Source organism: Chaetura pelagica, unplaced genomic scaffold, assembly GCF_000747805.2.
Source record: "Chaetura pelagica isolate M959 unplaced genomic scaffold, ChaPel_1.0 scaffold189, whole genome shotgun sequence".
Taxonomy (NCBI): domain Eukaryota; kingdom Metazoa; phylum Chordata; class Aves; order Apodiformes; family Apodidae; genus Chaetura; species Chaetura pelagica.
The window spans coordinates 492946-505668 of NW_009970716.1; the positions used below are offsets into that span (position 1 = coordinate 492946).

The 12723-nt window shown below is 40.3% G+C and overlaps 1 protein-coding gene across 1 annotated transcript in view; it reads left to right on the forward strand.

The window, feature by feature from the left end:
* Positions 1-3869: 3869 nt before the first annotated feature.
* The window catches only part of TEC (tec protein tyrosine kinase), a 29192-nt gene continuing 20338 nt past the window's right edge, over positions 3870-12723 (forward strand). Inside the window, exon 1 of the mRNA XM_010006079.1 lies at positions 3870-4007. Within this exon, the coding sequence (XP_010004381.1) occupies positions 3870-4007 (138 nt within the window). The remainder of the gene's footprint in view (positions 4008-12723) is intronic.

Sequence of the window (12723 nt, forward strand, 5' to 3'; positions counted from 1 at the left end):
TACTTAATGCATTGGTATCAAGAAACCCAGGTCATATTGGGATGCACTTTTTCTATTCACTAGAACTTCTACTGGGACTTTCATCTATTCAACATCCGTTCAACAGTTTGAATATTAGCAGTGCTTATAGACCAGCTAGCGGTGACTAATTGTTTCAATAAACAAACAAAACCCAGGAGCCAGGAGTGGGATTCAGGAGATACATGGGTCGTGCTGCAGCTGCTGTGGTTGCCTCATCACCTAATGCCCCAGTTTTCCCCAATGAAAACCAGGGAAGACAGCATGCAGAAGCAGCTGTCTGCAAGTGAAAACTCTATTCTATATTGGTCAAGGTGTAACAGAGTGACAAAGTAACAGATTTACCTTAAAAGTAGTTTTCATTTGTTTTGAGGAAGATATGTGGTGACTTCACAGCCGTACAGGTGAATATTTGTGTAGTGTGAAGATGGATCAGTGGAAGCTGATGCAGACTTTTTGATACTTAAAAGTTGGGAATGTTGGGCACCCCTGTATCTCCCCCAAAACACTGAGAATCTGTAACTGTTTCTGATTTCAGTCGGAATTCTGAGTATTCAACATCTCTCCAAACAGATCATATTTGTTACCACGTTACTATGGTTGGCAGGGAGCAGGGCAGGTCCCTGGCAGGCGATGCTGTGAGAAGTTTAGATGGGTGGCAGCACAAAACTCCCACAGCTTTTTTGAAGAAGACAACAATGTGTCATGCAAACAGTTTCATGTCCTGAGGGATGGTCTGGGGGAAAATATGGATAAATGTTCTAAAACTGTACTGAAGAAGAAGAGGTGATGTGTAGGTTTGCTAAGAGGTAAGGGGGGTGGTTAGAGATGCTTCTCAATGAAGTATTGCAGTTTTGGAAAGGAACTTGCAGAGTAACAGGTGAGGGTTCAGTTGCCCTGAGCCTTATTTATGGAAACAGAAATGTGGCTAGAGCCATTGGCTCGGAAAAAACGCAAGCAAAACAGGTTTCTGTGACCACATGCAGATTCAGAGGCTGATTATCTGACTTGGGAAACTGGTTCTTCCCTGCAGAGATCTCCAAGGCAGTGATAATTTAGTGTAGCAACTAGGAGCAGGTATTGACCAATTGCATTATTGATTTATTTATTTAAATGCTGATTTTTTTCAAAAGGATTATGGTTTTGTTTCTTGTATAATGTTAATGTGACCAAAGAGGGTTGGCAGGGAAATGAAATATTTTAGCATTATCTATTGTCTTCTCAAGAATGCAAAGTGACAGATAACCAGCAAAATGTGTGCATGTGTGTGCATCAGAAGAAGAGTAAAACCAAAAAGAGATTATCTGTAATAATCACAGAATTGCTGGAGTTTGCTCTAGAAATCATCTAGTCCAACTCTCCCACTGAAGTAGAATAACCTAGAGCACTTTACACAGGACTGCATCCAGGCGCGTTTTGAATGTCTCCAGAGAAGGAGACTCCACAACCTTCCTGGGCAGCCTGTTCCAGCACTCTGTCACCCTCACTGTAAAGGAGTTTTTCCTCGTATTTAAATGGAACTTCCTATGTTCCAGCTTGTACCCATTGCCCCATGTCTTGTCACTGGGAACTACTGCGAAGTGCCTGTCTCCATCTTCCTTGCACCCACCCCTTAGATATTTATATACCTTGATAAGGTCTCCCCTCAGCCTTCTTATCTCCAGGCTAAAGAGTCCCAGCTCTTTCAGCCTTTCCTCATAAGAGAGGTGCTCCAATCCCCCTAGCATCTTCGTCACCCTCCTCTGGACTCTCTCTAATAGTTCTCTGTCTCTCTTGAACTGTGGAGCCCAGAACTGGATGCAGTATTCCAGATGTAGCCTCACCAGGGCAGAGTATAGGGGTAGAATGACCTCCCTTGACCTACTGGCCACACTCTTCTTTAAGTAACCTAGGATTCCATTGGCCTACTTGGCAGCAAGGGCACATTGCTGGCTCATGGATAATTTGCTGTCTGTAATCACAATTTCCAGTCCCATTATAGTATTTTACTTATGCATCCTAACTGGTCTTATTTTGTAATTACACCTAAACCACAGACTAATTTTTTAGCATATGCAGAGATAAAAGGATATTATAAAGAAGTGAACAACTATATCCACCTGTATGAAATGGAAGGAGTGTGAGAGACAAGAGTTCAGTTGGCCAAAACAGGGTGAAATGCAGTACCTGGGCTAGATGGAAGGCAATGGGTGTAATTTCCTGTACTGTACAACAAATACTGACATGTTTGGGCACAAAGCACAAGGAGAGGCACTAAACTGATTTTCTTTACATTTATTTAAACTTTGCTTTTATGAGGTAATGTTGTGAGGATGGCTGTGGCTTTTTGAACCAATGCTGTGAGATGCACTGTTTTGTCTGTGGTGATGTTGTCCACAGGGAAAAATATACATACATTTCCCCAGTGAATTTTGAAACACTCTTAAGTAGTAAATAGGTGCAGAAATTAAGCCCTGTGAGAAATGAAAAAAGGTTTTGTTTTGGGTTTGTTGGTTTTTTTTTTGTTGTTTTGTTTTTTTTAATGGGTTGGAGGGAAATTTCCTAGTGGTACAGAGATCTGCAATAATTATCTAGGGCTTTGGCTTGGATTATCCCCCTGTCCCCTCCACACCCACACACACTTGAGAAGGTATTCACAATCACTGGTGCCTCAGCAGATGCTGCTGTTCTTCCTCAAGACATGGCCTCATCCCACAGCCGTGCTGCTGCAGTGGGAGCTGCTCTCAAGGTCTGCACCTGCAGCGTGCCCTGGCCTTGGAGCTGGGCTGGAGATGTGGGCTGGGAGGTGCAGCAGGCAGGTCTGGCAGGAAGTTAGCAAAGGGGAGGGTCCTAGGTGAGGAAGTTTTCTGGAACAGCTTCTGCATAACCTCTCCCACACCTGTCATTCCTGCCTCTGTGCTACTTCATGTGTTATCTGTGCAGGCAGCCATCTGTGCTGCATGGGGATGAGTTTTGCTGGATCCTTTCCCTACACATCGGGTGGCAACGAGCAGGTGAGGGAGGAGGTCAGTTGTGCTTAACTGGCAAAGAACAGAGTGACTGCCTGGCTATGTCTCTAGCAGGACATTAGAGCCAGATTTGCAACCAAAGTAACTGTGTGTGAGTTCATTTTTATGTACTCCTAAGTCCGTCCTACAGCTGTCAGTCCTGGTGTAAAACTTCGAAGTAGTTTGACACTACTGAGCAACCAGAACTCTCCGATGTAAATTGCTTGGGTTGTTGATGGTCAGCATGACACCTTTCTAAATAGAAGATGGAGGGCATATGTTTTCTGAGAAATAAGCTTTAACTCTCTTAATCCTCTAAGCAACCTTTTTTCTGAATGTTTTCAGTAATATAATTGGAATGAATTTTCAAGATGACTTTTACTGGTCCATGTTCAGTTTTGTACAACAAGCATTTTTGCAAATGTCATTTATATATGCACAGACCTTAGCAATTAAAACTTTGATATGCATTAGGACTTTGTAATGAAGAGCAGTTGTACACTGTGTTTGCCTGGAGCACATTGCAGACTTCTCACCCATGTTTTCTGTGATGTAGGCTGCCGTGTCCCTTATTTCATCCCAGTAAAGTCTAGCTTTTGGCTTCCTGGGAACATGCCAGCACAGCCCTCAGCTGAGCAAAACCTTAACTTCCTTGTCTAATAATTAACTTTTGTAAACTTCCAGATGCTTAGGGTGAGCTCTAGCTTTCTGTGTATTCAGGTAGTTTCATTTATGTGTAGAAGCTCTTTTTTACTACAGAAATCTCCAGCTCTGTGATCCTCCAGAGATACCGAAATGATTTATTCCTCTTGTCTTCACAGGAACTGATATTAAATGGCTAGAAACAGCTGACAAGTGGCTGAAATGAATATGACTACTATCCTACAAGAGATTTTGATTAAAAGATCACAGCAGAAGAAGAGGACTTCTCCCTTAAACTACAAAGAGAGGCTTTTTGTACTCACAAAGTCTATGCTAACATATTACGAAGGTCGAGCGGAGGTAGGAGACACAGATTTATACTATAAAGTGCCTTTGTTCCTATTTGCTTTTGTATACTACTGTTTTTTTCCCTAGCGTATATAATACTGTCAGGAAGAGAAGGGGACAATGGCCATGGGGGCAATGAACATGAGCTGCCATTTGTCTTTTATTTATAATGCAGATTGACAGAGGTGCAGATAACTTATCTGGTGTTCAACGTGAACTTTTTCTTAATCAGAGCAGTAGTACATAGCCAGGATGTCAGGAATAAGATAAAACTGCTTTTACAAGTGATGATCAAAGCTGACTTCTTTCTCTCTCCAGAGAGAGGAAAGATCACTGTGATAACAAAGCGGGGGAAAGGAAGAAAAAACTTACAATTGTAGTAGCTTGTGTCCATGTTTAACATGAAGGGCATTACTTTCATATCTGGGAATTAACTGAATTCAAACAGGAGAAAGGGCATTTGTTAGGAGCAGTGCATTGCAGACCAAGTTTACTAGAAATGAGATCCATTAGAGTGAATCATGTAACCTAGTGATTGAAATGAAGTTGGAAGCAGTTTATCTTTGGCAGCATGAGGAGCTCATCTCTGTTAGAATTTTCTGTGTAAATTCAGTCAAGGATTAAGAAAAAGATCAGACTGACTGAGGTTGGAAGGGACCTCTGGAGGCAATCCTCATTTGCACTTCTTGTTGAAGTTGGTGAGGTCCCTGTCAGCCTGTTTCTCCATCCTGTGGAGGTACCTCTGGATGGCAGCATGAACCACTGGCATATCAGCCACTCCTCCCAGTTTTGTGTTATCAGCAAACTTGGCAGAGGGTGCCCTCTGCTCCATCACCCAGGTTATTAATGAAGATGTTGAACAGGATTGGACCCAGTACTGACACTTGGCGTACACTGCTTGCTGGTCAGTGGCTTCAAACTAGACCTTGTGCCACTGATCACCACCCTCTGGGTCCAGCTGTTCAACCAGTTTTCAATTCACCTCAGAATATGAATTTTTGTATTTTTACTAACTGTGCAGCTTAAAGTACTTATTTTAGAATATTTTTTTAAAAAATTAGTGGTTTTAGAATGCTTCCTCCCCCCTCCAGAATAAATAGGTGGGGGCTAAGAAGCCCTCTGAAACATATTTTGAATGCTTAACCCTGTGTCAGCTTACATTCGGGTGAAATAGAAATGTAACTAACAGGTTTTTCAGGTCTAGTTGTCAGCCTTCAGGAAGTTCCACTTCTAGCTTTTCCCTTGTAGCTTTCCCTTTCCCCTGCTGGTTAATGTCCTCTGGCTAAAATACCATTCCAGGAGACTGACTGGTGGATCTGTCCGAGAGGGGATTCAAACTACCAGTTTTATTTTTTAGTGAGCTGGAGCTGGGCTGCCCGTGTTGCCCTCAGCTGTGGAGTCAGTAACTTCTTAAAATACTCCAGCACAGGGTAAGGACACATGGGGCAAAAATCTACATTACACTGATGCTAGCCCAGCAGTTTGCTGCTGATCCAGGCAAGTCCCTCTCATCCCTGACCCAGCCTTGCAGGACTTTCTTATCCATTTGGATTGGTCCTGGCACTTCCTGGAATCCAAACTGCTGTGAAAAAAACATGCCTGACACCAAGAAGATACTTAATCCTTCTTTATTTTTGCTGGATTAGTGCTTGCTGGGTTAGCAAGCTGTCAGCTCCATGCAGGATCTAACAAGTTCCAGAGGAGGTGCCAGGTAGTGCAGGACAGGATGCTCCAGCTGTTGACATCAGCTGGCTCATCAGACTGGCTCAGCTGAAGCACAGCTTTCCAACCTCAGACCCTTTCATTTTCACCATTCCTCCTAGATTCTTTTAAACATTAATAAACACTTTATTAACAATATTATCTGAAAACAATGAGTTCTTATCTTAGAGGGGTACACTGAATATTTTTGTCAGTAATACTTGGTCTCTATTTGAAAAAAAAAATAAATCACAGCAGGACTAAGATCTCTGTGACTCAGTGGCAACTACTTTTTGTGGCACTGGTAAACTGAAATTGAAAAAGTTTAGGGGTTTTATCAGCTGTTTGGTTTTTGCTTCATTTTTTTTTTAAGCCAATGCTAGTGACTGTAGATTTGTATTTACAGTAAGACAGTGGTATATTCTGGTGGAAGTAACTTATAAAAATGAATCAGTTGAGATTAAAATATTTCTGGCCCTTCTGAACAGTTGGAGGTTTATTGCTGGAATAAGTATGGCTACTGTGTACGTTGGTTGAATTTAAAGATATGGCAGGTTAAGGGATAGGTATGGACTGATCTCATTTCAGGTTTGGCAATATTTAAAGTCCAGATTGCTCAGATAAGCATGGAAATGCCAGGGCAAGAAGATCCCACGCCCTAATTTTAATCACATAACTGGAGTCACAACACTCTGCCAAGAGTGGCTGAGTTCTGCTCCTCTAGGCAAGTACATGATTCCTAGTGTGGTGACTGGCCAAACTGAAGTGGGTTTTTTTGTTTGGGTGGTTTTTGCTTTTTTTTTTTCCTTCCCATTTTAACTTATAAGGGAATTCAGTAGAGACAGTTCAAGAAGAACCCAGGGTTTGTGATCACGTGAATGCCACTTCTTTTAAAAAACAAGATTAAATTAAACCTTGTTTTCCAGATTAGTCAATACTCAGAGTGTGGGCAAGTTGGCGTTATGAATAAGGTGACAGAATTAGATACTGACAGAAGTGGAACATTTATGACAACTAAAAGCAGTCAACCATAGCAAATGTTGTTCTTGTAAATGCTGCTGAGAGATGTAATTGATCCTGTCCGGTGCAGCTGGTGGTGGGGAATCACTTTGTCTTTGACCAGAAGCTGTACATTAGAGAAGTGCTCTTCTCTATTTTTTCTCTCTTATGTGTTGACAAATTGTCATATACTTACTTGGAGCAATAAACAATTGTATCATAAGCATGACTACTAGCGACAGGGTAAAATCTTGTTGAAACTTGCTCATAACCTATTTAAATCTTCTTACACGTACTCCCAAGCAGCTCAGGCACCCTGTCATGGCACAGAGTGCCTACAGCCCAGCTGGAGTTGCACTGTTGCCATGACAAGGAGAAATGCGGCTTCTGCTCTTAGAAATATTGCTGGACTGTAGGTCATGGAGGAGGTGTGTGAACTATCAGTGAAGCTTAACTACAGAATCAGTAAAGAGGCTGAATTTCAAGACTGGTTTCAAAGCACAGAAACCTGAGGAAGGAGAGTCCTGGTTTAGGTCGCCTGTGTAAAGCTCTACAACTATGAGTAATGTCATGGGAAACTTTGGTATAGGAGGCCAATAGGACCTTGGCATTTGCGGCTTAACTTCTGGGCATTATGCTCTTTGTAAAAAACATGGGAGATGTATCACCTTAAGGTTGGTTGAAAAGATGGCCAATAAAAACCTTAAAAATAGAGATACATGAGGAGCTGACTTGCCTTAAGCATCACAGAGATTATTTTTAAGTTGTCAGAAAAGAGTAATATTCTGTTTAAGCTGGAGGCAGCTTCTGGTCTTGGCTTTTTTTCCCTTCCCCTCTCCCCCTATAAATTCTGTTAATTAGTAAGTGTAAATGTTGAGAAAATACCATTATTGCAATCTTGGGCTAGCAATAATTAATAAGCATATAAAAGATTGCATTAATGTTTTAAGTTTCATGAAGCCTTTAATGGTTCATCAGCTGTTATTGTTGGAAAGAGTATTTTCTCTCTGTTTTTTCCTTAATGTCGCAGAAGTGTCTTAAGGAGATCTGGATGTGATAGATTCCATTTGTAATGCAGACAAAAATTCACTGTAGTAAGAAATAACAAAATCAGCCTCCAAGTTCAGAATACTGATCATGAATGTATAAAAATAGGGAAGAAGTAAAATATCTTCCTATTCTAAGTATGGAGATTTACTATAGAACTACTATACTACTATACTACTATAGAACATTCAGAAAGATTTAAGATATGTGCAGTGTTCTGAAATATTGCAGACTTTAAATAGGCTTATGTAGACAGTAGTGACTGTGGTGGTTTGGAAGTGGGAGGTAGAAGGCATTTTGAATAGGTCCTCAAGGCCCTTGCTCGTGAGGCCTCCTGCTCTATGCTTGCTGGTGTCAGCTGGAGTGATTGATTGCAATGTAACTTCTTCAGATAACCTGGCTGTATAACAAAGGCATGTAGTGTTCTAGTGAGGAAACACTGATGTGAAACATTTTATTAGGAAATCTCTTTCAAATTTTGTGTGGTTTGAAAGCTCAGCATACTACTGTAGGTATGCTTTTGTTCATCTTCCTGAACTATTTTCTTCTAAGAAATCTAAAAATACTAATCTGTAGGAAATTAGCAGTTACAGTGGAAAGGAATACTTGTGTTACAGCTCTACCAGTATGCCTGGTGGCTGGTGTCCCACGGTGCAAACACTGCTCACACTCCTTTGCAGAGTGATTTAGCGGCATCATTTATTCCTCCTGAGTCAACCAACAGATCACTCAGCATTCAAGCTACTGTGTCCACTAGAGTGTTCCATCAGGTACTCTTGGTTTATGCTCTTTCTCCTTGTGTGGCAATAATTCTTACTGTTTTGAATTCTTGCTCAACAAATGGTCAGAAGATGTCTTTGAACTGTGAGAAGACATTAGGGCAGTCTGGTGTCCCTGACTGGAGCAGGCTTACTGCTGCATTACAGAATAGCTATGATAGAAGGTAACATGTACTTCACACAAGTTTTAGTTGTCTCCTGCTGACAGAGCATCTCACTTGAACTAAAAGTGCCACCTGACTAGTGGTTTTTGCTCTAGGTGATATTTTAGGCAAGGAAAATTCTTTGAGATGAAGGCAAGATAATAAACGTAGGTGTTAAAGCACTTATCGTCACTGGAGTCGTTGAAAGGAGCTGGTTTGTGCAAGTGAAATGTCCTGCTGGTTTGTTGGTTTGAAAATTTTCACACTGGTGTTTGTCACAAGTGCTTCCACAAAGCTGGCGCAGATCCGGTCATAATATTATAAATCGTTATCGATGTATGGACTGTTAGTATCCTGATGTCTATTGGAGTTGTGGAATGTTCTCTTTCACCATGATACTTCTCCCTTTCTCTCTCGTCTTGCTTAGCAGTGGCACTCTGTAGTCTGAAAGTGTGCTGATGTCTGGTTTGGTTACTGCCCCCTCCCACAGAGCGTGGTGTGCTCACATCAACCTTTCCAGCGCACGGCCGCTTGTGCTGACCTTGAGCATGAAGCCTGTGAGCTTGTGAATGTGAAGTTGCTTGAAGCTTTAGCATCTTCATTTCCTCATGTTTGCTGTATGGATTACAGTTTACAGGGATATATGGCTTAGAGTGGATTTTTTGTTTTCAAAAAATGTAGGCTAAATCCTGGTCCCCGTGGTCACCCTGTGTGGTTTTGGGTGAATGGAGGTCTGTGGTGTTAGAGAGAGGACAAAATGGGGGAGAGAGTCTGTGCTGCAGTTCCCCTTTTAGTTCTGGAGGGACTGCACAGTGGGTTTTGGGGTAGGCACAGCACTTAACCTATTTATTAGTGTGCAGAAACCATTTGCTTCTACAGAGAAGGCCAATAATAGCTTCAGAGGGAAAACGTTTGAGAGTTTTATTTACAAGTGTGCTTCTGTGGAGTCAAGTAGAAGGTGGCTTTCTGATGAGCTGAGCTTGCGAGGTGCAGAGTGCTCTTGTCTTCACTGGCAGCAGTGGTATTTGCCATCAGGATCAGACTGGTGTGGAAACTGTCTTACATAAACAAAAGAGCCATTACAACCAAGAGAAACAACCCAAATATAAATGAAAAAAGCAGGATAAAAACATGAACATTCTTGGGGGTTGCTAATTTTGAAAGTCTTCCCAAGGAAAAAAGGTTCTTCTGCAAGAGTTGTACTTGGTGCTTGTAATTTGAATAGAGAGGAGACAGAAGCTACTGAAATTACAGTGTTGATATTTTAAGGAAGGAAAAAAAAACTTTAAAAGCTCTGGGGCCCACTCTAAAGCTGCAGGTTTCAGGGTAAAATTGTGTGGCTTCATTGCAACACTAATTTTGTGCAAATACTTCCTTTGGAGCATAACAACATGATGGAGTTCCAAAACTCTATGCAAGTTGCTTTTGTTTTTTTAAATTATTATTAATGTGTATCAGTTACATTGTTGTTTATTCCTATAGTGCTTATTCTTTATTATGTTTAACTTACCCCGATGTTTATGGTTTCCTTGGTCATGACATCAGTGATTTAATTATTTAGATAAAGGAAAACACAATTCAGTATTAAAATGTTTCTGACTGATAACTCATTTTTTTGGGTGTAGGTAAATAGCTTCTGAAATGAGTAGGTTGGCAGAGCCTTTTTTTTTTTCCAAGTGATAGATAGTAGTGATAAAGATTTCTTAAAATACTTCCAACTTTGTAATACAGCTTGGTTCCAGCTAAGTCTGGAAAAGGACTGTGAGTTGGATGCTGTTTCCCCTCGTGGGAACAGAAGTGCATATACAATTCCACAGGAACTGTGTAGAAGTTCTTAGCTGTACCTACTGAGGACATTCCTTCACAACTGTCTCTAAAAGCTTATGGGTTTAGATTGTTTCAACTCTTACTGTTTAGCAATTGTGAATTGAATTACACACAGTTTTTTCCCAGCATCATCAGAAAAAGAATGAACTAAAATTTTTAAAGTGCAGTCAGGATAGATGCATTATTTAAAACACACCCACACATGTGCTTTTATATCTATTTATATATATACAATTAAAGATGTAATTACTAACTCGTGACAGTTATTTTCAGCATGTGTTATATCGTTGAGCAAGTACAACTATGTATTTACATGGTATCCCACCTAGAAAGATGCATGTCACATCCATCTGGATAAAAAATATTGGGTTCATCTGGAAAAAAAAATAATTTGGTTTGTACATCTTACAAAAAAACTGAGTCAAAATACATTATGGAATAGGGGGCTTTTCAAACTTCTTCACAAGATCTATACTTAAATGCTAACTCAGAAAAAGTATACCCACCTTTTCTAATTGTGTAGTACCCCTATAATTACTACAACCATTGTTTCTACAGATTAGCAGCATTAGGAAAATAGTTAATTTTAACTTCTTTGCACTTGATTATGTAGAAATCAAGACAGAGAATTAGCGAGTGACTTGGTAATCTGTAGATGGCTGATCAACAGATAGTCCTCAGGTTATAGTTTGTCAAGCAAACTTACAGATGTCTTTAATGATGCAACAATACCTACATTGCTATTCCTTTAGCAATAACTGAATTGTTATTCCTATATGAAGATCTCTTTGCTCAGCTGGAATAATGGAATAGTGAGAGATCCATCTCTGATGAGAAAGAGCACTATAGGGAACTGACTGTTGCTTCAGCAAGTAAAATGTACAGATGCAAAAATTATAGTAAAAAGTCAGTTTTCTTTTAGGTAAAAAGTAGGAATTAATTGTCTAAAATACAGCTCTGCGTAAAGCTTGTCAGCATTTTGAGGTATGAAGAATGTGTTTTGCAGCAATGACTCCAGAAACCTTCTGGAAGGGGCAAAAATGAGTCAGGAGGTATCGAGCTGAGAGAGTCTGAGAAGAAAAATCTCACAGGAAGAGTCTGGATAAAAGGTTCACTGGAAAGCAGTAGATAGTGGCATTAGGAACCATGAAGCTCCCCATCCTTCCTGGTTTGCATGTTCCTGTTCCTTCCCTACCTCCAGATTCAGGAAAATATTTTTTTTAAACAAATTTTTTGCTCATAGGCAGAGGTATCATATTGATGATGATCCAGAAGACTTCAAACAGTGGCTGAAAATCCAAAAGAAGATGGGTAACAGTAGGCATAGCTGGGGAAATTTTAAGCAGGTGTAAATGAAAGCTCTTCAAGTTGGAGAAATAACTTAAAGCTATTCATGTATATTAAAGGTTGGACCAGATGATCTTTGAGGTTCCTTCCAACCTGGCATTCTATGCACTCTATGTGGATGGAGCCAGCTTAGCAGATGCATGGGAGTGCTCACGTGAAAACAGCAAGCCAAGTTGTTAATGAAGTTGGTTTTCTTGCAGTAATTATTTCTTCTTCTCTGTAACATGGACCAAAATGAAAATCTGACATAAAATAAGGATCTGCAGTAATTCTCTTTCTAGAAGAATTTTTATGTTTATGAGATGGAACAAATTAGACATAGTTGGAGTTGAAAAGTGTAAGTTATAGTTGTTAAGATACTGATAGGGCATGGATGAGAATGTTTACCTTATGACTAAACAGGAGTGGATGAGTCTTAAAGGTGCTAAGAAAGAATATCTGGAAGATAAATGAGAATCTGGAGGGCTAGAGGAGGCCTAGTTTTAACATTTCATAGGAGAATCTGAGAAGCTGTAAGCTATGAAGGCAATTTTCAGAAGAGAATGAGAAAAAACAGACTTGTTGAAAGTATCTGCAAGATACCGAAACTGTGCATTAGCCAACAAAGATTTGTCAAGTAAAAAATTAATCTCAGTTTATCGATATTCTTTCTGCCATTGGTTAGCAAGTCTTGTGGGTAGCAGAGAAGCAGCAGATGTCCTGTGTTTTTGTTCCATTAAGGGTTTTTTGACACTGCTGTATGAGACATTTTCACATGTCACCATTAGAAATGACCTGTATAAATATCTTGTAAATCTGATTGCAGAACACATGGGAAACAGGTACAGTGCCCAGGAGGCATCAGTGGCTGGTTTTCAGATTGAAAGATGGTCATGGATGGGGCGT